At 41.1% G+C, this 20,969-nt stretch overlaps 2 protein-coding genes and 1 long non-coding RNA gene across 10 annotated transcripts in view; 2 read left to right on the plus strand and 1 right to left on the minus strand.

The window, feature by feature from the left end:
• Positions 1-3,756: 3,756 nt before the first annotated feature.
• The window catches only part of LOC310685468, a 190,912-nt gene continuing 173,699 nt past the window's right edge, over positions 3,757-20,969 (plus strand). The window contains exon 1 of the long non-coding RNA XR_014515301.1: positions 3,757-4,283. This is a non-coding gene — a long non-coding RNA (uncharacterized lncRNA). The remainder of the gene's footprint in view (positions 4,284-20,969) is intronic.
• RPS3A (ribosomal protein S3A) lies at positions 8,704-12,843 on the plus strand. Its single transcript, XM_083457599.1, has 6 exons — positions 8,704-8,857; positions 9,930-10,033; positions 10,419-10,606; positions 11,222-11,430; positions 12,280-12,389; positions 12,685-12,843. Exons 1-6 carry the CDS (start codon positions 8,796-8,798, stop codon positions 12,804-12,806), a joined length of 795 nt encoding a protein of 264 aa, XP_083313725.1. The 5' UTR covers positions 8,704-8,795; the 3' UTR covers positions 12,807-12,843.
• The window catches only part of SH3D19 (SH3 domain containing 19), a 59,928-nt gene continuing 54,581 nt past the window's right edge, over positions 15,623-20,969 (minus strand). For all 8 annotated transcript variants that reach the window (XM_083457194.1, XM_083457192.1, XM_083457191.1 and 5 more), the window contains 4 exons: positions 20,831-20,874; positions 19,342-19,528; positions 17,998-18,095; positions 15,623-17,121 (listed from right to left, as the gene is read on the minus strand). In XM_083457194.1, the coding sequence (XP_083313320.1) occupies positions 17,005-17,121; positions 17,998-18,095; positions 19,342-19,528; positions 20,831-20,874 (446 nt within the window). In that variant the 3' untranslated portion in view covers positions 15,623-17,004. The remainder of the gene's footprint in view (positions 17,122-17,997; positions 18,096-19,341; positions 19,529-20,830; positions 20,875-20,969) is intronic.

Raw genomic sequence — 20,969 nt, forward strand, 5'->3', positions numbered from 1 at the left:
TTTAAACCACTATGGCCACTCTGAGCATAGGACTGCAGCTTTGGAGGTGAAGAGGTTTCCAGTGGTACCTCGGTTTACCGCTCGTTTCAGGTTACATACACTTCAGGTTACAGACACCGCTAACCCAGAAACAGTACCTCGGGTTAAGAACTTTGCTTCAGGTTGAGAACAGAAATCGATCTCCGGCAATGCGGCAGCTGCAGGAGGCCCCATTAGCTAAAGTGGTGCTTCAGGTTAAGAACAGTTTCAGCTTAAGAACGGACCTCCAGAACGAATTAAGTACTTAACCCGAGGTACCACTGTACTTTGGGTTGAGTATAATGACTTCAATGTGGTTTACAAAAGTTCACTTTACAACAAACCAATCAGCTGCTAATGTGCTATATCACACCGTGTGACATTTTCAGTGTCACTTTTTACAGTTGGGCTGTTTTAAAGAACAAATTCAAGCATAATAACATTAGCAAGAGCAAGTAGTGAGTCCTTAAAAAAAGAGACGCTATTCTGCCTTTGGGGAAATCTGCACCCAGAATGTCAGTACACCATGTACAAAAATAAAATAAAGCAAAAATCTCTCTTGGTTCAGAGCTGATAAAAGTGATGCGGTAAATAAAATGATAAATTCTCAGTTCAATAGCCAAAAGGAAAATGAATACATTGCTATGCACTGTTTACCCAATGTTTTAAAACCTCTTGAAGGAATGCATAAACATACAGGACACTGAACTGGAATTTCTGAAAGATGGTCGGATCTACACCAGCTGCAATACCCACATACATTTCATTGGCGTGCCAAGAAGCAATTACTTTAGAAGTAACAAGGAGGCAGCACCCCACCCGTACCCAGTGGAGCCCCCTTTCAAATACATTTTTCAAAAAAAATAAATTGATAAAAGCATGAGCACGTAAGATATTGAACTGCAAGCAAATCCAAACACAGTTGTGCTCTGCATGCAATGTCTACTCCAGAAACAAAAGCAAGGGGAGTGTCATTAGTTTGACTGCATTTGTAGTTTATTTATTTCATATCTTTTAAAATGGATTGTTTTCCTCCAAATGTATTTTTAAAACACGTGCCCATTTTATTGATTTATTTAGTAATATTCTTTAGACCAGGTTTCGTGACACTGGTCATAAAGTGGTTCCCAAGATAATGAAATCACACAGCATTTAAAACCAGGAGCACAATTAAAATCATCAAAAATTAACAGCAACAGTAATTACAGTGCAGGAAATCCTAAAACCAAGCTTAAATAAAAACCCATGAAATCCTGCGAGAACAGATGTGTTGTTAATTAGGTGATGGAAAGCCATCAGTGATCAGTGCCTCCAACAGGAGTGAGTTCAGAAGCATATTACAAATCTGCTCAGTGGCCCAAAAAGACTGGCAAGCCCTAAAAGGGGAGCAAGGGTTCTTGACGCATGTAAATGCCCAACTCTGCATCTGGTCTACTTGGCACGAACCTCTATTTGGCAATTAATCACCCCTGAAGAGAACAAATATATTTTCCTGATGAACGCCCCTTCTGGTTAAATCAACCACAGGTACCTCAACCCGTTTTTCATATGGATATCTGTTGGTGCACCACTCTTTAACACCTGACATGCAAGGTCATATACAGTCTCTGTCGACTTATACCTGTTTGGGTTGGCTCACCTATGCTTCCATCCACTCGCAAAAAAAGTTGAAGGTAACAGGTCTCCAGTTACTTGGCAACCTTTTGTTTTTGAATCCCCTCCCTCCTTAGCCTCAGTCTCAATCATGCTCATGTTTTGTCTCAGGGACCCCCTCCACAGACACACTTCTCATTAAACTGGGGCTTTAGGTTTTTTGTCCCCAAGGACCCCATCACTGCCCAATCTCAATGGGAGGCTCCAGAACAATTTCAACCCCTAGGAGCTCCTCTACTCTCTTCCCTTGCCTCTTCTCTTTCTGTGTGTGCTTCTCTCCAAGTTAGTTGAGGCCCTTAAGGGGACATGAAGTCATGTGTCCTCACATGAGGCAACTTTTCCATCCTTAAACCACCTGTAGCGGGTTCTCCACCACGCAGAGTTTCCTGGGTGAAGCACAGTCTGCAAACTTTGAAGGGTAGGCTATGTCTTGTGTCCATGCGTAGCCATTTCAAGACCCTTGCTATACAGCTGTGGCCCCAGACGCCTGGGTCGTTGTGAAACTTGGGGAACCCGCTGTTTCTTTTTGCCTGGCAACATGTAACTCATAGCATTTTAACTTTTCTGTTTCTTTCTCTTCTATTTCCTTGGTCCTGCTGTCTTTTCTGGCCGCCCAATCTCTACCTAAAAACCTAAAAAGAATGAGAGTCCGTCACATCCCAAGGAAGTCTCTTCCACTGTCAAGCACCTCTTAGGATCAGAAGGTTCTTCCTGTTAGTTGGAATATCCTGTCTTGTAACTTGAATCCATTAGTTCAAGTCCTACTCTTTGGAGAAGGAGAAAACAAGCTTGCTCCATCGTCCATGTGACAGCCCTTTAAATATTTGAAGATGGCTATCATAGCTCATCTCAGGTTTCCTCTTTCCCAGGCTAAACATGCCCAACTCCCTCGACTGTTCCTCATTAGGCTTAGTTTGCAGATCCTTGATCATTTTGCTCATCCTCCTCTGCACACGTTGCAACTTGTCAATATTCTTTTTAAATTGTGATGCCCAGAACCAGAAAAAGTACTCCAGGTGTGGTTTGACCAAGGCAAAAATGAGTGGTGACTTTCCTTGACCTGGACGCTACATTTCTGAGTAGTTTACATGCAGAGACTCAAGCACTGAGTGCTACATGATTGCAAAGCCTTGGAGGTATATAAAATATTTGCACTGTTTAGCATTGCAAAGACAAATGCTTTTACATAAGAACATACTCTGAACTAATCCACCAAAATCAGTCAGTTAAGCCTTTAAGATGTACACAGCACAGCATCTAGCTCTTTTTCAAGAAATGTGTGGGAAAAGGAAGCATATATTGTTTGTTAGAAGCTGAGCAAACAGAACTGGAATTCTGATGTTTCATAGCTGTGAATCATCAATTTTTTTAAAGTCAGAGCTTTTTTTTTTTTTTAATGCCTACAGTGCTGACACCCAGTCCAGGTGCATATGCTTAGATCCCACCCAGGAATAAAAACGTCTGCTATGATTGAATGCAGCCAATCTATTTTGGAAAAAGAATGTCTATCCTTCACTCTACTGAACTGTTCTTTTGTTCTAAAGATAAGAATGAAGAAAGAATATGTGAATTTGGTTTTGTCATTTGAGAATTTAGAAGACCCCCTATCTAATAAGTATTTTTCTATATAATACTGAAATATATATATATTGCAATTACAGCAGCACATTGCCACTGTTTGGGTCCCAAATGGTGCTGGGGGTGGGGCAGGACTAGTAAGAGGCTGAGTTCTGATTGTATTCCTGAGACTAACATTTCCTTTGACCCACCAGTGTTGCAGCATGTTGTTTTCTGTAGATGTTTCACTTGAACAAGTTTACATTGGAATGTAAGCTTAAAACTCCCATGTATCATGGGTTATACAGTAGGTCTTTCTCGTCCTAAAAACAGACCGTTAATTTCAGGAAACTCCTTTAAGTACAGCTCACCAACATTTAAAACTTGAACCACACATTATAAAACAAGAAGCATTCTTGTGAAGAATTATGGGGATCAAAGGCAGCGAGGAATCTGTTTCTTTGAAATCAACCAAATTCCATTCACATGAGCCATAATGTCTAACACTACTGAAAGTGCTACTACTTCTGAATTTTTACTAGCCAGGTTTTCTCCCTAGTCCTACTGGAAATTCTGGTTCCTCGAGTGATAAAATCTTATCAGATCAGCAACTCAGGCCATTTCTCCCTTCTCTTCAAGTGACATAATTTGAAGCGCTTGGACTAAATGCTGGGTGTCCATAAGAGATCCAAAATGACACCTTCCCTCCAAGTTACTTAACTTGAAAATTTTATGCAACTGTATGCCAGATATGTAGAATGTGAGCAATGTAAATGGTTTTGGATAGGTATGCTTATGTAACTTTTCTAGGTGCTTAGAAACAATGTTGAAAACCCTGAAAATATTTGCTTTCATGTTCTTATACAAGTAAATTTGTATTGCTTGAAGAACAGGGCTTTGGCTCTCTAGATCAGGCTTCCTCAACCTCGGTCCTCCAGATGTTTTGAGACTACAATTCCCATCATCCCTGACCACTGGTCCCACTAGCTAGGGATCATGGGAGTTGTAGGCCAAAAACATATGGAGGGCCAAGGTTGAGGAAGCCTGCTCTAGATGTTGCTGAACTACAACTCCCATCAGCCCCAGCAACTATGACCAATGCCCAGGGATTAGGAGGGCCATATGTTTCTCACTGATGGCTAAGAGCATTGCCATACAAAGGGCATCCTGATTAGGCTAGGACCCACCCACCCCCATACATTACCACATTTATAAAGCGCTTTCTAAGCAACCTGGGGGCATGGGACTAGGCTAGCCTGCATGGCTGCACAACCCGCTTCAAATGGTCTTTCAACAAGCAGAACCACCACCACGTTTTAATGATCTGAATCCATGCCTTGAAATGCAAGGTAAAAGCCTCAAGTGGAATCAAATACATGGCTAGGATAGAAGGGAAGCTGCAGACATGTTTTCCCCCCATTCATTTATTTGTTTAGAACACTTTTGGGTTGCCCAACCAACTAAGTCCTCTGGACTGTGTCCAGTTCTGGGTGCCACAATTTAAGGATATTGACAAGCTGGAACGTGTGCAGAGGATAGTCACCAAGATGATAAAACGTCTGGAAATCAATCCTTATGAAGAACAGTTGAGGGCGTTGGTTATGTTTAGCCTGGTAAAAAGGAAACTGAGAGGAGATATGATAGCCATCTCAAAGGGCTGTCACATGGAAGATGGAGCAAGTTTGTTTTTTTCCTGCTCCAGAGGACAGGACCCGAACTAATGGATTCAAGTTACAGGAAAGGAGATTCTGACTGAACAGAACTTTCTGAAAGTAAGAGGTGTTTGATAGTAGAACAGACTCCCTTGGGAGATTGTAGACTCCCCTTCATTGGAGGTTTTCAAGCAGAGGTTGGACGGTCATCTGTCATGTATGATCTAGTTAAGATTCCTGCATTGCGGGTGGTTAGACTAGATGAGTCCTGGGGTCCCTTCCAACTCTACAGTTCTTTGATTCTATGACATACAAACCTGAAAAATGTTTTTGAGTTGTATAAGACTATTCATAATGCGGTATGAAAACAATTTATATGCTTTTCAGTGGGATGTTGTTGTGTAGTCATTTAATCGTGTCCGACTCTTCGTGACCCCATGGACCAGAGCACGCCAGGCACCCCTGTCTTCCACTTCCTCTCGCAATTTGGTCAAACTCATGTTCGTACCTTCGAGTGGGATATGGGTATGTAAAAACAATATAAAAGGAACACAGCTCCACAACTGTAAACTCAATGGAATTAATGCTTAGATTGAGATGGGCCTGCTGTTGTAATCCCTCTCCTCCTCCTCCTTCTCCTCCACATTTTACCACCTTGTGTGACCCTTCTGGGAGTATGAGACTCCCGATGGCTTCACTCACAAAGATCAGAGGAACGTGCAGGCCCACTCACCATGGCAAGGTGATGATCCAGCGAGTGAGCGAATAGGGGTTTTTGAATCTTGGATGTAGGAATTTGCAGCAGTGTTTGAAGTGCTACCTAAGGAAATATCTCATCCATTTTTTTGAAAGGGAAAACATTGCACAAGTGTGGTTTTTATTTTACCCCAAACAACCAATTTCTTTGCCAGGAAAACAAATAAAAGCGAGAAAAATTGTTTTCTTCTAAATGTTTCTGGGTTTTTCCAGGCCTTCACATTTCAAGTTATGTGGGCAATGACAACTGAACTGTTCTGTACATTCAATTGCTCTTCTAAGGTCACATTGTTAAATGTAGTCCATTGATCCTATTTGTAACATATGCATTGCTATTTTTTAAAAAAAGAAGAAGCTGCACCAGCATAGTCTATTGCTAAAAGAGAAAGGAATCCAGATTCTTCAGTACCGCTGTAACTAGCAGTATTACAGTGTAAGTGCTGGTTATGGTTTGGCTGTTAAGGGTCCCTGGATTCAGAAAATCTAAGCAACTACAGTCTCCTCTTCTTAGACAAGGTTTTTTGGGTGGTCACAGACCAGACCCAGGCACTTTTGGAGAAAATTGATTTCCTAGATCCATTTCCATCAGGGTTTGGCCCATTTTTGGCACAGAAACTGTTTTGCTCATCCTGTATGGGAGAGAGACGGGGGAAATGTGTCCTTGTTAATTCTCTGCGAAGGTTTCAATACCATCAGCCATGGTATCCTTCTGGAACAGCTATCTGAATTAGAGATGGGCAGCCCCAATTTGCAGTGGTTCAACTCCTACTTGGATGGTTGTTTCCAGAGAGTGATGCTTGGGGAGTGCTCTTTGGTCCTGTGGAACCATCAATGTGGAGTTCTTCAGGGTTCAATTTTATCCTCTATGCTGTTTAACATCTACATGTAACAGCTCAATAGGGTTATCTAGAGTTTTGGAGTATGCTGTCAGCAATATGCCCACGACACACAGCTCTACTTCTTGTTTACATCTGCAGGTCTGAAGATGTTTCGGAAATTTCAGCTGATGCAGAATTTAGTGGCAAGGTTGCTCAACAGGGAAAGACCGTTTTAGCATATTATACTGATCCTGAACTGACTGTACCAGTTGCCAATTAGTGTCTGGGCCCAGCTCAAAGTGCTGGTTAAACTACTCACAACTGCAATACCTCAAGGACAAACCTCTCCCCATATGAATTGACCTGGGCCCTGCAGTCATCATTTGAGGCCCTTCTTTGTTTGCTTCCTCTACAAGGGGTTTGGAAGATGGCAACATGAGAACAGGCCTTTTCTGTGGAGGCTCTCTATTTGTGGAATGTTCTTCCCAGGGAGGCTTGCTTGGCACCTTCATTACATATTTTTAGGCACCAGGTTTCTCTTCAATCAGAGATGTTGTCTGGCTGATCAACAATCTATTTTTTAAAAAAACCCATAACCAACACTATTGGTTTGTTTTTGTTTGATTATGTATTTTGTATACTCATTTTGTATTTTACTATTGTGAACGTTTCTGGGGTCTTTGGCAAGCTGAAGGGCAGCATACAAATTTAACAAATAATAGTAATGAAATTAAGAAGACCTATTATCTCGTTAGGAAAAAAAGTTAGAGGAAATGATGTAGTTCCCTTAAGTGGCATTTCTCTTGATTTTTTTTAGTTAAATTTTTGTAGGTTTGCAAGCTTCTAGTCACCCTCCACAAAGCATGTGAAGCGGGGAACTTTCTGTACTCGCTTTTCATGTTATAGTAGAGGTAAAGAATACAGGGACCCCTGACCATTAGGTCTAGTCGTGGCCAACTCTGGGGTTGCGACACTCATCTTGCTTTATTGGCCGAGGGAGCCGGCGTACAGCTTCTGGGTCATGTGGCCAGCATGACTAAGCCGCTTCTGGTGAACCAGAGCAGTGCATGGAAACGCTGTTTACCTTCCTGCCGGAGCGGTACCAATGTATCTACTTGCACTTTGATGTGTTTTCGAACTGCTAGGTTGGCAGGAGCAGGGACCGAGCAACGGGAGCTCACCCCATTGTGGGGATTCGAACCGCCGACCTTCTGATAGAACCCTGGAAATCAGGATTCTGCATCATCCACCGAGTCAGTGCAAGCAGCATTCCCACTTCAGACAGCAGCCCACCAACTAGTGGAGGAGCAAGCATACTGTACAGTGGTACCTTGGGTTAAGTACTTAATTTGTTCCGGAGGTCTGTTCTTAACCTGAAACTGTTCTTAACCTGAAGCACCACTTTAGCTAATGGGGCCTCCTGCTGCCGCCGTAGCACTATTTCTGTTCTTCTCCTGAAGCAAAGTTCTTAACCTGAAGCACTATTTCTGGGTTAGCGGAGTCTGTAACCAGAAGCGTATGTAACCTGAAGTGTATGTAACCCGAGGTACCACTGTATTCATCTTCCCTGCTTCCTCCTGCATGTAAACCCTCAATATAATTCTTCAAGAGGGCTTCTGAGAAGCTCAGATTCTAACGACTACTGTAATAACTATCACTATCAAGGCTTGGCTGACAATGTTCAGCCTTCCCTACTTCATCATGCTAATGTCCAACCACTCTTACCGTACTTTAACTTCTACTCTGTGCAACTCAAAAACAAAGTATTCAGCTTTGAACAAATGTGAATATTAACGTACATGCCCCTTTCCCTTTGTTATAGCCAAGTTTTTGGCATTTTGCTTTGTAGTTAAAACCAACAATAAAATACCTTGTGAGAATAATGGAAAGTAGCAGTGTGCCATCAGTGTGCCGCGGACTGTACTAACGAACTTCCCGTGGTGGGCTGTATTTTGTTATAAGAATCTCCTGGTTTTTCCTGGAAAGGACTTCTGCGAAGAAGCAACTTCGCGGGAGAGATACGGCTTTTTTCACGGGTGTCGCGTGCATTTACCAGGGATAAATCCTTGAGGATTTTCAGCCTGTACCACGTGGAAAAGACTTTGCTGATTCAACAAGGGAAAGGCGTCCAGGACGTACTTCCTTAACTCGGCTGAGAGTGCAAAACAGACAACCTACCGCCAGAGGCCGCTGTGACTTCCCGCCGCATGCTAGCTCCTCCGAGACCCTCCGTTTCTCGCGATACGCGCCGAAAGCTGCATTAGATCTCGCGCGAGCCCGGTTCTCGTATAATCTCGCGGGGCGTCCAGTTTCCGGCCTCTTTTTCTCCCGGCGCGGCACTATGGCGGTTGGCAAGAACAAGCGCCTCACCAAAGGAGGCAAGAAAGGCGCCAAGAAGAAAGTGTAAGTTAGGCCGGGGCAGAAGCTTTGGGGTAGCCGGAGCGCGGCCGAGGGGGAGCCGCGGCCCGCAAACACCGGATGCCTCCGATGTTGGTCGGATTGAGCAGAGTGGTTGGTGGGTGTAGGGAAAGCGCTGCTGACATGGCGGCTCTCTAAGGGAAGCGGGCGGGCCGAGGAGCGCGCGGGAATCGTTGCGAGTGCAACGGGGGAGGGGCAGGGCTGCAGATCTAGGGCCTGGAGCCCCGATTTTGGGGGGCCCGAGTTGGGGGGGCGCCGTCCGGGCTTTCCCTCCATTGCAGGGCTTATGGGGCTTGAAATTTGTCGACTCCTACAGTGGCCTTTTCGTACAGCTGCCCTTCTCAGAGAGAGGGGCAGGGAGGCTATTCAGGCTGCTGAAGAAAGGTGGAAAAATCTAAGGTGGAAAAATCTAAGGGTCTTTCCCTTCTAGGCCTAGTAATTGTCGGGCCCAGTTTAGCGTGCACCCTGCTATAAGCAGAGCTTTGAAATGAAATGGGGAGTTTCAAAGAACCATCATGGGGCGTCTATCACGTACTGTACTGGCGATCATCTTGCTTGGTGGCTCCAAAGTAGTGTAGTTCAGGGATGTAAAGTGGCAGTTGACTAATGCTGCTAGCCTCACCTGACGTTTCCTTGAATTGAGCTTACTTTTGGGTAGACACGGTTAGGACTGTGCTGTAAATTCAGCACCGTTTATGCCTTTCTCGATGTAACGCAGAAGGATGAAAAGCATAGTTTTTGGCGTCGGGACTTGCTTGCAGGCCCAGTGCATGCAGTGTAGATGGGTGAAAACTGCATAAAATATTAACTTTGGTGTTTTGTTGGGATATCAAGGGAGTCACATGCAGAAGGCCCAGGCTTGTTGTGAGAATTTCCAGGCAGGTCTGGAGAAGACTTCACTGAAACCCTGGAGATGTGTTGCCGAGTATAGATAATGCTAGATGGACCCAGAAATCTTTATTCTGTATAAGACATCTATCTTCAAGTATTGCAAGTGTTTCTGGAATTATAGGAAGTTGCAGGTCTGACAAAGCTTTTCTCTTTTCCTGGAAATCAGGGTTGATCCCTTTTCAAAGAAGGACTGGTATGATGTCAAGGCCCCAGCAATGTTCAATATTCGAAACATTGGGAAGACATTGGTCACCAGGACTCAGGGAACAAGTAAGTTACTTAGATAGAAAAATATTTTTAAAAAATATTCTAAGGCTTGCTAGGTGAAAATATGCTGAGCTGATAGGTGCTGCTACTTATTTATAAACTAATTGTTGTATGTGTCATGTTTCAACTCTAAAAGCAAGGCCTCAAACCTAATTTTAACTGCAGAGATGATGAATTGTTATCTGCCTTGGGAGTTTTGTGAAACGCAAAGCAAAAGAATTCAAAATTTCTTGAAAGTGGCTATAGGGCAGTTTGTTTGGAAAGTTTGCACTCCTGTGCATATTCCCTGGAGGAAATAAATTGGCAAAACACTTTTGTTTCTAGCTATTACATTAGCAGTTTGTTATGAGTCTGCATGAAACGCATTAACATTATTTTGTGTTTTTAGAAATTGCCTCAGATGGACTTAAGGGCCGAGTATTTGAAGTAAGTCTTGCTGACCTGCAGAATGACGAAGTTGCCTTCCGTAAATTCAAACTGATTACAGAAGATGTTCAAGGGAAAAACTGTCTGACAAACTTTCATGGAATGGATCTCACACGTGACAAAATGTGTTCGATGGTCAAAAAATGGCAGGTTAGTAATATTTGCATGTAATTGTGCTAATCTGTAAATGCTGCACTTCATTGCTGTTGCATGGTGGTGGAAATCCTAGGTGCTGGATAATGAATAAAGATTTGACAGCATACCCACAGTGCCAAATTCATGATTCGAAATTTTATAATCATGAAAGATTGCTAGCTAACTGGGCAACATCTGAAATTTGCCAAGCACAGCTTGCACCTGGCTATTGGCCTCTTGCAACCAAGTGAAGGTGCCCAGGGGCCAGGCTGACGCCTGATGTTTCCACCATCTGGAGGTGCATGCCTGAGGATCCATGGAACTTGACTGTTTTCACACACTAGCAAAACATCCTATAGAATTTTTTCTGCACAATCAGAATGAATTTCAAGAACCAAAGTTGTCTTGAAAATGCGACTTTTGAGCTGTCTGTATCAAAAATGAAAACCAAGCATTCTGTTTCCAACACTGGGTGTGGGGGTTTGATTTATAGATGTGGCTGCTTGGATGACTGTGTTGACATAATCACTGAGCATTGAACACCTGGTCTTTTTGCTTGGTCCAAGTTTTAATGTACTTTTCCTCAAGTACATTGTTTTGGTATATTGAACAACTGTTAATTTTTTCCAGACAATGATTGAAGCCCATGTGGATGTGAAAACTACAGATGGATATCTTCTGCGCCTTTTCTGTGTTGGCTTCACCAAGAAGCGAACTAACCAGATTCGCAAGACTTCCTATGCCCAACACCAGCAAGTCCGCCAAATCCGCAAGAAGATGGTGGAAATCATGACACGAGAAGTGCAGACAAATGACCTGAAAGAAGTTGTCAATAAACTGTAGGTTAAAATTTGTGTCCCGTATTTAGGAAGGCAGTTGTTATTCCATCTAGCTTTAATTTTCATAGCAGTGTATATAAATATTCCAGCAGATTTTAGCTGTTCCAGGCCAACCGTTAACACCCATTTACATACAGCACAGTCCTGTCAGCTTCAGTTTATGGTGGGAGAGTTGTTCTGTCAGCCCCTCTGTATTACGAAAACAGTATTCTTAGTACTCATTTGCTGTATCTTAATACTTGTTTTAGCCAAATATTTTATCAAATTTTATCCAAAATTCAAATATATTGAATTTTCTTGAATTGTTTGCTAGTCACGTGTAGCAATCTCATGTGTTTGTGATGGGGTTTCTGTGAGACAGGCACCATAAAATTCCTTACTAGATTTACCCTGTTCTGGAGGTATGTTACAGTGTGACTTTGCTCCTTCTTTCTGACAAATTCATGGAGCATAATTCTGCCAATGTGCCAATCAGGATGGCTATGCACTGCCTCCATAATCAGAGGCAGTATGGTTTCTTCAGAGTGGGAGGGTGCTACTTTGCTCATGTCCTGCTTTATTGGTTTCCCATAATCATTTGGTTGGCTACTGTGGGCATTTAGTCTAACATTTTAAGTTTTTGGCTCAAATGTGGAGTCACAGGTTCAGTTGCAATCCTTTTTTTATCATTGTGGGGCACAGTCAGTGGAGGAGGACTCATCTCCATTCAGGCTCCAGCAATAATGGCTGCTTTCTGGGATATGTAATAGGTAGACACCAAAAACAATGGTACTAATTTTTGCGGGGTTTTCAATACTGTGATTCTTATTTTGAACATAACAAGTCAAACTTTATTTCCTGCCATTCTAGCATCCCAGACAGCATTGGGAAAGACATAGAAAAAGCATGTCAGTCCATCTATCCTCTTCATGATGTCTATGTTCGTAAAGTCAAGATGCTTAAGAAGCCCAAGTTTGAATGTAAGCATTTTGTTTCTTAACAAAATATTTTTTGCTATATTCATTGGTTGGGAATGAATGATGACAATTTGTTTCGGTCCCAGATGAAACAGTGATTACTATTTTCAAATTCTGACATTCCCATAAATCATAAAAGGTTAAGTCTTGATTGTTTTCAAAAAGTGTATTGAGCAGCCAATCAATTTAATTTTAAACACGGCTTCATTCTTTAGAATCACTTTGTTAACTTTAAATGTAGAATCTTAGCATAAAATTGTCCCTGTGTTAATTCAAACTGTTGCATTATTATTTGCAGTGGGCAAGCTGATGGAGCTGCACGGTGAAGGTGGTGGTGCTGGAAAGCCATCAGGTGATGAAACTGGTGCCAAGGTAGAGCGAGCTGATGGTTATGAGCCCCCTGTGCAAGAGTCTGTCTAAAATCAGATACAAAAATAAAAGAAAGATTTAATATAAATGGCATGGTTATGGGCTTTGTGTCTTTTTCTTTTTTATAAACACAATTGGCCATTATACTTCAAGGTATAGAAGATGGAGTGCAGATATTAGAGTGATTTGTAGGTAGGAGTAGTTGATTAAAGTGACTATGGTTGAAAAATATAATTAAAGCCACTTGAAGAAAAATGCTTGTACAGCTATTCAGTGTTTGCTTCTCTATTTAGAAAGCATGTTGTCAATTAATACTTGAGACATTGAAGATTCTAAAGGCAGTAAGTTGAGTTGTAGTTCCCATTGAAGTTAGTTTAGTCCAGATCAACTAAACTAGTTGGTAAGAAAATATGGACGTTAACAAGTTGAATTGTGAACTGTCAATCAAATGCTGATATAAAGGGTTGCAGTTTATGTTAAGAACCAGTGTGCAATTTCTACTTACTATTTGATGTATTTGAAATTCCTACCCTACACCTTGGGCAAATAGCTTGCGAATCAAGCCACTTTCAACAAAATAAACTTTCATAAGTTATTATTAGTATTGTTAATACCCCACTCATCTGACTGGGTTGCCCCAGGCAATCTGTGTGGCTTCGAACATAATATATATAAAGGTTGAGCTCAGGTAGTAACTTAAACAAAGTCAATTACTCTTGAAGTGATTTTGCTTGGTATCTAAACAGAGAGGCAGACATCATGTCTCTTGTATATAAGCATATTAAGTTTTTTGCAACAAAAGGGCATGTCGGCTATGTGCCGAAAGATTTAGGATTGTACTCCTAGGTTTATTAAAACCAGTTTTACTGAAGCACAGTTAAATTCTTGTTTTTTTCAGAAGCATGACTATTAACATTAGAAATTTTTACATTGGAAAATTCGTTGGTTTAATAATAGTATAAATCAAGCATGTCCAAAGTCCGTTTCGGGGGCCTAATCTGGTCCGCTGGTTGGTTTAAAACCTAAAAGAAGTTCAACAACTCCAACCCTAAAAAAAAGCGCTCAATAACTTTAATCCTAAAAAAGGGTCGTCAACTTTGGTCGGCCCCCACGGCCCTTTACTTCATCACATGTGGCTCTCTTTGAAAAAAGTTTGTACACTACTGGTATAAATAAACCCACTCTTAATACTATGACACTTGAGACCGAGCCCACTGAAATAGCTTTAATCGCCTCTACCTTTAAGGCTGCATCTTACGCATATTTACTCAGAAACAATTTTTGAATTCAAATTTTATTTTTGAATATATGCAAGAGATTATGCATAACAAGTATCTTGAAATTAACAGAAGAAGAAACTGGTTGGGAAATGTTGGTATTGTTTAGTAGGCACATTATTGTGACGACAGAGTAGGTATGTGGACAACATAAAACAGAAGTAAAAGATAATCCATATTTGCTTGCTAGGTAATATTGTTAAGTATAAGATTGTGTCTCATGGTCAGGGCCTTGCAGAGCCAGGCAGAGGCCTGGGCCAGGTAGATAATGTGCCCCTGGAGATAACTGAAGTCTTATAAATAAGTAAGTATATAAATAATTGTGAATATGCTGACCGAGGCCCCCTTTGGAATCTGGGGTCCGGCCCAAGTGGCCCATATGGCGCCCCCTCTGTCTGGGTCTGCTCATGGTTTCCATAGAGTTCTCAAAATGGCCATGCCTAGCTTGTTTCTGGGTGTGGAAAACACAGTAAATCTTGTTGGTTTTTATGGAGCAAGCAGGAAACTTTGAACTCTGAAAATAAGGCCTTCATTCTAGCAGCTTCTGGACCACGTTAGCTGAACCTACGATTACTTGTGCCTGGATAGCTCAGTTGGCTAGAGCTTGGTGCTGGTGACGCCAAGGTTGCAGATTCGATCCCCGTATGGGACAGCTGCATATTCCTGCATTGCAGGGGGTTGGACTAGATGATCCTCATGGTCCCTTTCAGCTCTACAAATCTATGAAACCAAACTTCGCATGATGCCCACCGTGTCCAGTCAGTTGTTTCACTTTACACCATTTCAGTCAAACAGAAAAGTTTATTCGTTAAACAAACACGGGGTACCATAAAGTGGAGGGGGACTACACTGAATGTCCAGAGGTAAAGTGGCTTTTGTATGCAGATTTTGTAAGTTTAAAAATCCCTGCAGGTTTAAAATAAACTCGTATACTTTAACAGTCCCTGGTTTACATTTATGATTGCATATATATTTTAGACTAATTTGCCCTATCCTGCTTTCCCACGGAATGGTATGCTGTGGAGTTTAGATCATTATCTAAAATACTTCATAGTCCCATTCTGGAAAGTGATGTCAACTAGTCATGCATTTAATTTTTAATGAGTATTTTTCAAGTTTCAATCATTAAAGCTGTATTATGACCCTCTTAGATGATGGCACTGTTGGGATGAGATTGTTGCATTTGGCAATCTTGGTATGCAGAACAATGAGAATAAAAGAACGCTCAGCCAGTTGCCTATTTAAATTAATGAGATGCTAATAGATATAATACCCATTTAGGAAAAAGCAATTAATGCATTTTCATTAAAGAGGCCAAAAAAGTCAGCAATTCCCAACTGCCTTAATACTTAAATCTCTATTTGTTGGCAATATTTCTTTGAAATCATTAGAAAAGCAGGCATTTTCAACAAATAGGTAAACATTACCCTGAATCTGGAATTGATTTTCAGTGGGCGCTTCAAGTGACCTTCAGTAACTTAGCTAGTAACTGCACAGGATATAGCTTTGATGGAATGAGAATCTGCTAATGAAAATTATTCGGCACAGACCTGCATTACGGATGTAGGATAAGTATAATACAGCCACCGATTGCTATTTTTCCTTTAGCATCTTAACTAGATTCATCTTAGAACTCTGAAAAAGGCAGGCAAGAACAAACCAGCATGCACTTTAGATGTAAGTTACACACTTTTTAGAGACACACAGGAAGACAAAATCCATGGGCAGCAATACAGATTTTTGACAAAACTATGGTATGTCTAACTTGTTATAAAGAAGCGGTCATATAGGGTGGTATCCAACTAAGCCATAGCGTAGACTCAGTGAAATAAGTCATTGATTTCTGCAGATCTGCTATGAGTATGTCTTAGTTGGATGTCACCTATAGCGAGGCATATTTTCACATGCAACATTATTTCGAACACAAAAGTACTCTTAGTTCAAGAAAATACGGTGGAAAGATGACAAGGGAAGTCAGCAAAAGGTTTAAAAAATTGAATACAATATGAAAGAATGAAGGGTATAAAGCACCAGGTTGAATTGAAGGCAGCATTCTGAATAGGAGAACCTTTTGTACTGTAATTACTAGATAAGGAGCCACTTGTCTGCATAATTTAGTGGTGAAGCATGTGCCCTGCACACATACTGTTTTGGATTCAGCCCTTTATATGACCAAAGATCAGATAGCAAGCAAGAAACTGCTGCTTGAACCCATGTAGAGCCACTGGCAGTCAGAGTAGATAGTACTAGGCTAAATAGAACAATGGTATGGGTTGGTATAAGAACCTTCATCCGCTCATATAACTGAGTAACCTTCTAGACCAGCGTTTCCTCAAACTTGGGTTTCCAGCTGTTGTTGGACTGCAGCTCCCATCATCACTAGCTAGCAGGACCAGTGGTGAGGTCCAAGAACAGCTGGAAACCCAAGTTTGAGAAACACTGTTCTAGAATCGTGTTTCATGATATTTTAATCCTTTAACACTAAGTGATGGAGTAAGCAATAAGTAGTTTAACATGGTTTCTGAAACAAAAAACCCAACCCACCAAACCCTGTACCTTACAGTGATCAGACTGTACATCAGGGCTAATGTTTTCACACAGTGGCTATTTAGTGTTTACTGGTTTAAGTATATATGCCATTGGAAAGGAAGCTTGAATGTTTAGCTGCATTTGCTAAAATGCAAGTTGCCAGCAGTCAAGTATTGTACCAAATTTCATTTCTTGAAAGAATGAGTGAGCAAGACTTCTAAATAAGTGTAAACGTGAAACAAAATATTGTATAGTCTACAAAATATTGTATATTCTAGTATACCTTTATAAAAATAGTGCAAAAATGCATTTGATAGTCAAAGAGTAGATCGTATGATCATAGAGGGCAACCTTTGCTGCCTGCAGTAATGTGCTTTTGTGCTAGTAAGGTATTTGCTTGTATAGGCTTCTGTAGGCAGATGGTCCAAAACTGGGTTTTATCTTCAGGAGGGATGTATAATCTGGACAAAGTTTTTGGGGAATATTCCAGTTTTGCCATGTAGCTCTCCAGTCATCCATTCTTCATCTACAGACTCCAGTTCAGTTAGGATATCACCAACCTGATGGAATAGTTAAAGTAAATATAAATCTGGAAGGATGTCATTTTTTCAGTATTGTCAAGTTCCCATAGATGGTCTTCTAGTGGCATTCTGCTGAAGTTCTATATTTGCTTGCCATTCCTTTAGGTTGGATGAAATGAATCTTACTGCACAAAATAAAGACTTTCCTTGAGTAGACAAATTGCAGGTGGTATTTTGTTTGCCAGTATGTTCTTTGTCAGCTGAGAGGTAGCTGATCGTGGCACCAATTTCAACAGCACCTCACTCTTATCTTCAGTTGTATTCAACATACTATAGGGATTGCCTTGACCATCAGTATATCTAGCTTAGCATTGTGTACATTGATTAGCTAAGGTGCTCTAGGGTTTCAAACGACCCAACCCTATTAAGATATGCTAGGGACTAAATTCGAGGCTTCCTGTCTCCATGCACACTTACGTTTATGTCCCTTACCCCACTGGCCACTGGATCAGTTTAGGGAGGCCCAAACATTTAAGCAATAAACAGCAAGCATATGACCTCATATTTTAGGGGCTGTAGCTTAGTGGTTGAAAAGACCCTAGGTTCAATCCCTGGGGTCAGGTCAAGATGGGGCGGGAAAGACTGAAACCTTAAGAGAGCAGCTTTCAGCTATGGTTGTCAATGCTAAGCTAGCTAGACCAATATTCTGTCTCAGTCTTAAGTCAGCTCTCTGGCTCAGATGTAACAGTAATACTTCAGAAGTAGCTCTATCAAGTGGAGAATTGTCCTGGATATACTTATTCAACTTATCAACTGAAAAAGAGATGCAGATCAATATTTTAAAGAGTTACACAGTGCCACCTTTAGCACTGCAGTGTGGCAAATAAAAAAAAAAGGATGGGTTTAAATAGATACCTTGAAGGAGAGTTCATCTACGTTCTCAGCATGGAAGTTATATAAAGCCTTGGCTTTTTGTTTCTCAGTACCTGGAGGTTGTGATGACTGTGTTCCTCCTGTAAAACAGAATGATAGTATTATTCTTTCATCGCAAAGATGGCAATTGTACTACACTGTTTCCTATTAGCTACCATATTTCTTACTTTCGTCTAAAATTTGATTGAGTGGAAAGGGAGAGGAGAGCATGATGCATATTGTTTTCCATGTTTTTTCCAAGCAAAAACAAGTACGAGTGGAAGTTTTGGAAACTGTTCAGGGTTTCTTAAAGCACGGAGTTGGTTGGAAGTCAAGTTGAGGCATTGTGTGAGGTTAGGAACCACTCTTTCCCTGTTGCCCCCTAGCTGAAGAGACGTGAGCATGATAGTACCCAAAACATTATTGAGATAATGCCAAACCTGTGGCCTATGTCAGTGCTATTGCGCCAGTAACTGGCACTGTCCCAAGACACTCAAACAGCAGGTTAGTGGGATTTTTATAAGCACAACAGGTTGGGACTGTGCTGCTTGTATCCCACATGATGCTGCAGCTTTAGGATCTGGGTACCAAAAATACCATGGAATTTATGACAATTGTACATCACCAAGGTACACTCTTCATCCATCTCTGTCAATTTAGCGAGTCGCTTTCTCTGTCTAAACAAATGTTTTCCCTTAAGAGTTCATTGCTTTTTCTTTCTTTTTTGCGATACTAAACCCTGTGTGTGAGAGTGATGATTTATTTAGAAATGTAACCAAGCCTCTCCCAGGGATGGACTAATTGTTAGATCCATGGCAGAATGTGTCACGCTTCAAGGACCAACTGAGGCTGTCTGCCTGTCTAATCGCCACCATAATAAGCTTATCTGCAAACTCACTGCAACGAAGCGCATTTGAGTGTTGGGAAACTGCCTTCCATTTTGAAGGAGCTACCTAAAGTGTGGCATCTGCATAGAGATCTAGAACAGCACGAATTGTGGCAATATTTATTTATAAATTAATTCAAAGGGATTTCATCTGCCCTGGAAGCATTGGAGTTTCTGCTTCAAAATTGTTAAGGGCAGCATCCTGATGAAGAAAGCTGATTGGCAGCAAACTGCATCACGTAGAATGGGCATGTGTCCTGCCATGTGTCCATCTACCGTAGTGGACCTTGAAAATTACCCATGTCCTGAAGCCCCTTTCCACGTACCTGCTGAGGCCTCAAAGGCCTAAAAGAACTATAAGCCCTTCGTGTTTGAATCCACTTCATGCATTTCTAAAAACCTTAAAAGTTTATACAGAACTAGATCAAGAAACTCTCATTTTCCATTCTATTCAGCACTACCTGAGCAAACATGAACAAACACTGCAGGGAAAATTCCTTCCTTTCCATTCAGTCTCCCTCTGTACCACTCTGAGTCCAAGTGTTCCAATATCAAGATGCGATCTCCTCTTTTAAAAGACAAGTCTTCCTGCGTTTCCGCTGTAAAATCATGGAGTGCATCACACCACTGTCCGGCACGTCCTTCCACCTGCAAAAATGGAAGAGAGTGCATATGCGAGAACCTTTCTGCTACTGTATGGAAACCAGCCCAGCCCCCATTACTTATGTACATAATATTTAATAGGCTTAAAGCAGATTACTGGTGAAAAAAGCTTTATATCAATCCTGGCCTGTGAAGCACAAAGAAAAGATAGCATATCTTTTGGCTCAGTTTAAGTAGCTTATTTTCCTGTGCGCTCCTTACACTAAAAGGCAGAAGGTAATGTGGCGTTCTGAGTACACACATCTTATTTCATTGACTTTCATGGAGAAAGCGGAAGCCCAATGAGTACAAAAATATAACTGCTTTCCAACCCAGACCCCTGGGCACGCAACAGCAAGAGGAAACTGAAATGAATGGGCTTCCTGCGAGTCTGCTCTTGCTTCCTTCTCTTGACTCCATTTTCCTTTTATGATCGCATCTGAAGATGTTGGCCATATTTGAGAATATATCACATCAGGTTTTTAATCCTAAACATATATGCCAGAAGAAAGAGCTATTGAATTTGGTGTGCTTTACTTATAAATGAGCATGCTTAGGATGAGTCTATGAAGAAGTGCCCAGGAATAATAATGCTTTCTATTTTGCAAAATATGATAATGAGGGTTCCCCAGCTCCGAAAAATAACATTTTGTTCATTTGATAAAAGCTATTATTAATGGTATTGTTGATTTAGAAACCAAGCTCTCAGTTCTTTTAAAAATATTTTTATATTAATTTATATTTTATATTAGTTGTCCAGTGCTTCTGTGCAGCTATAAATTCTCAGTTGTCACCAATGAGAGACTGCTTTTTACTCATCTCTACAAGCACACCTAGGGCATCTTTATCAGTATCAGAAACAAAAATCTAATTACCAGTGAAAACCAAGAGCAAATTAAGCAACTCAAAGAATTGTTGGTGGAACAAAAGTGCTTTAAAATAAACCAGAAAAAAATGTTTGGATTTTTCTTGCTAATTGCAAATCTGTTATTCCTTGAAATTTGTATAATTTAAAACTTTCTAAGCAATTGGACTGAATCAGTCAGGAGTTATGGGGGGTGAGTGGGTTTCCCTATGTCCCTCATCTCTTTTCACAATGCTTCAAGCCCCATTTCACCACCTGCATTCCACATCTGTACAAGGGCATTTTATCTCCCTTACACTTTCAGCACTGCTTCTGTTCAGGGTGTGAAAACTGGATTCCATCCATGTTAATTAAAGGTATACCTAATGGCATATTTACCAAACGTGTGAATAGCAGAAACTAGAATACCTGCTGCTAGCGTGAGACAATGTTAAATGGATTACCTGTGACACAGACACAGAATTCTTATTCAGTGATGTTCCACCATCTACATAAGAGAATGATAAAGGGAATTATTATTTATCATTTATAAATCACCTAAACTTTTCTAAGCCCTGTACAGAGTTAAGGCAGTAAAAAGGT

Source organism: Podarcis tiliguerta, assembly GCF_965153285.1.
Source record: "Podarcis tiliguerta genome assembly, chromosome: 9".
Classification (NCBI taxonomy): domain Eukaryota; kingdom Metazoa; phylum Chordata; class Lepidosauria; order Squamata; family Lacertidae; genus Podarcis; species Podarcis tiliguerta.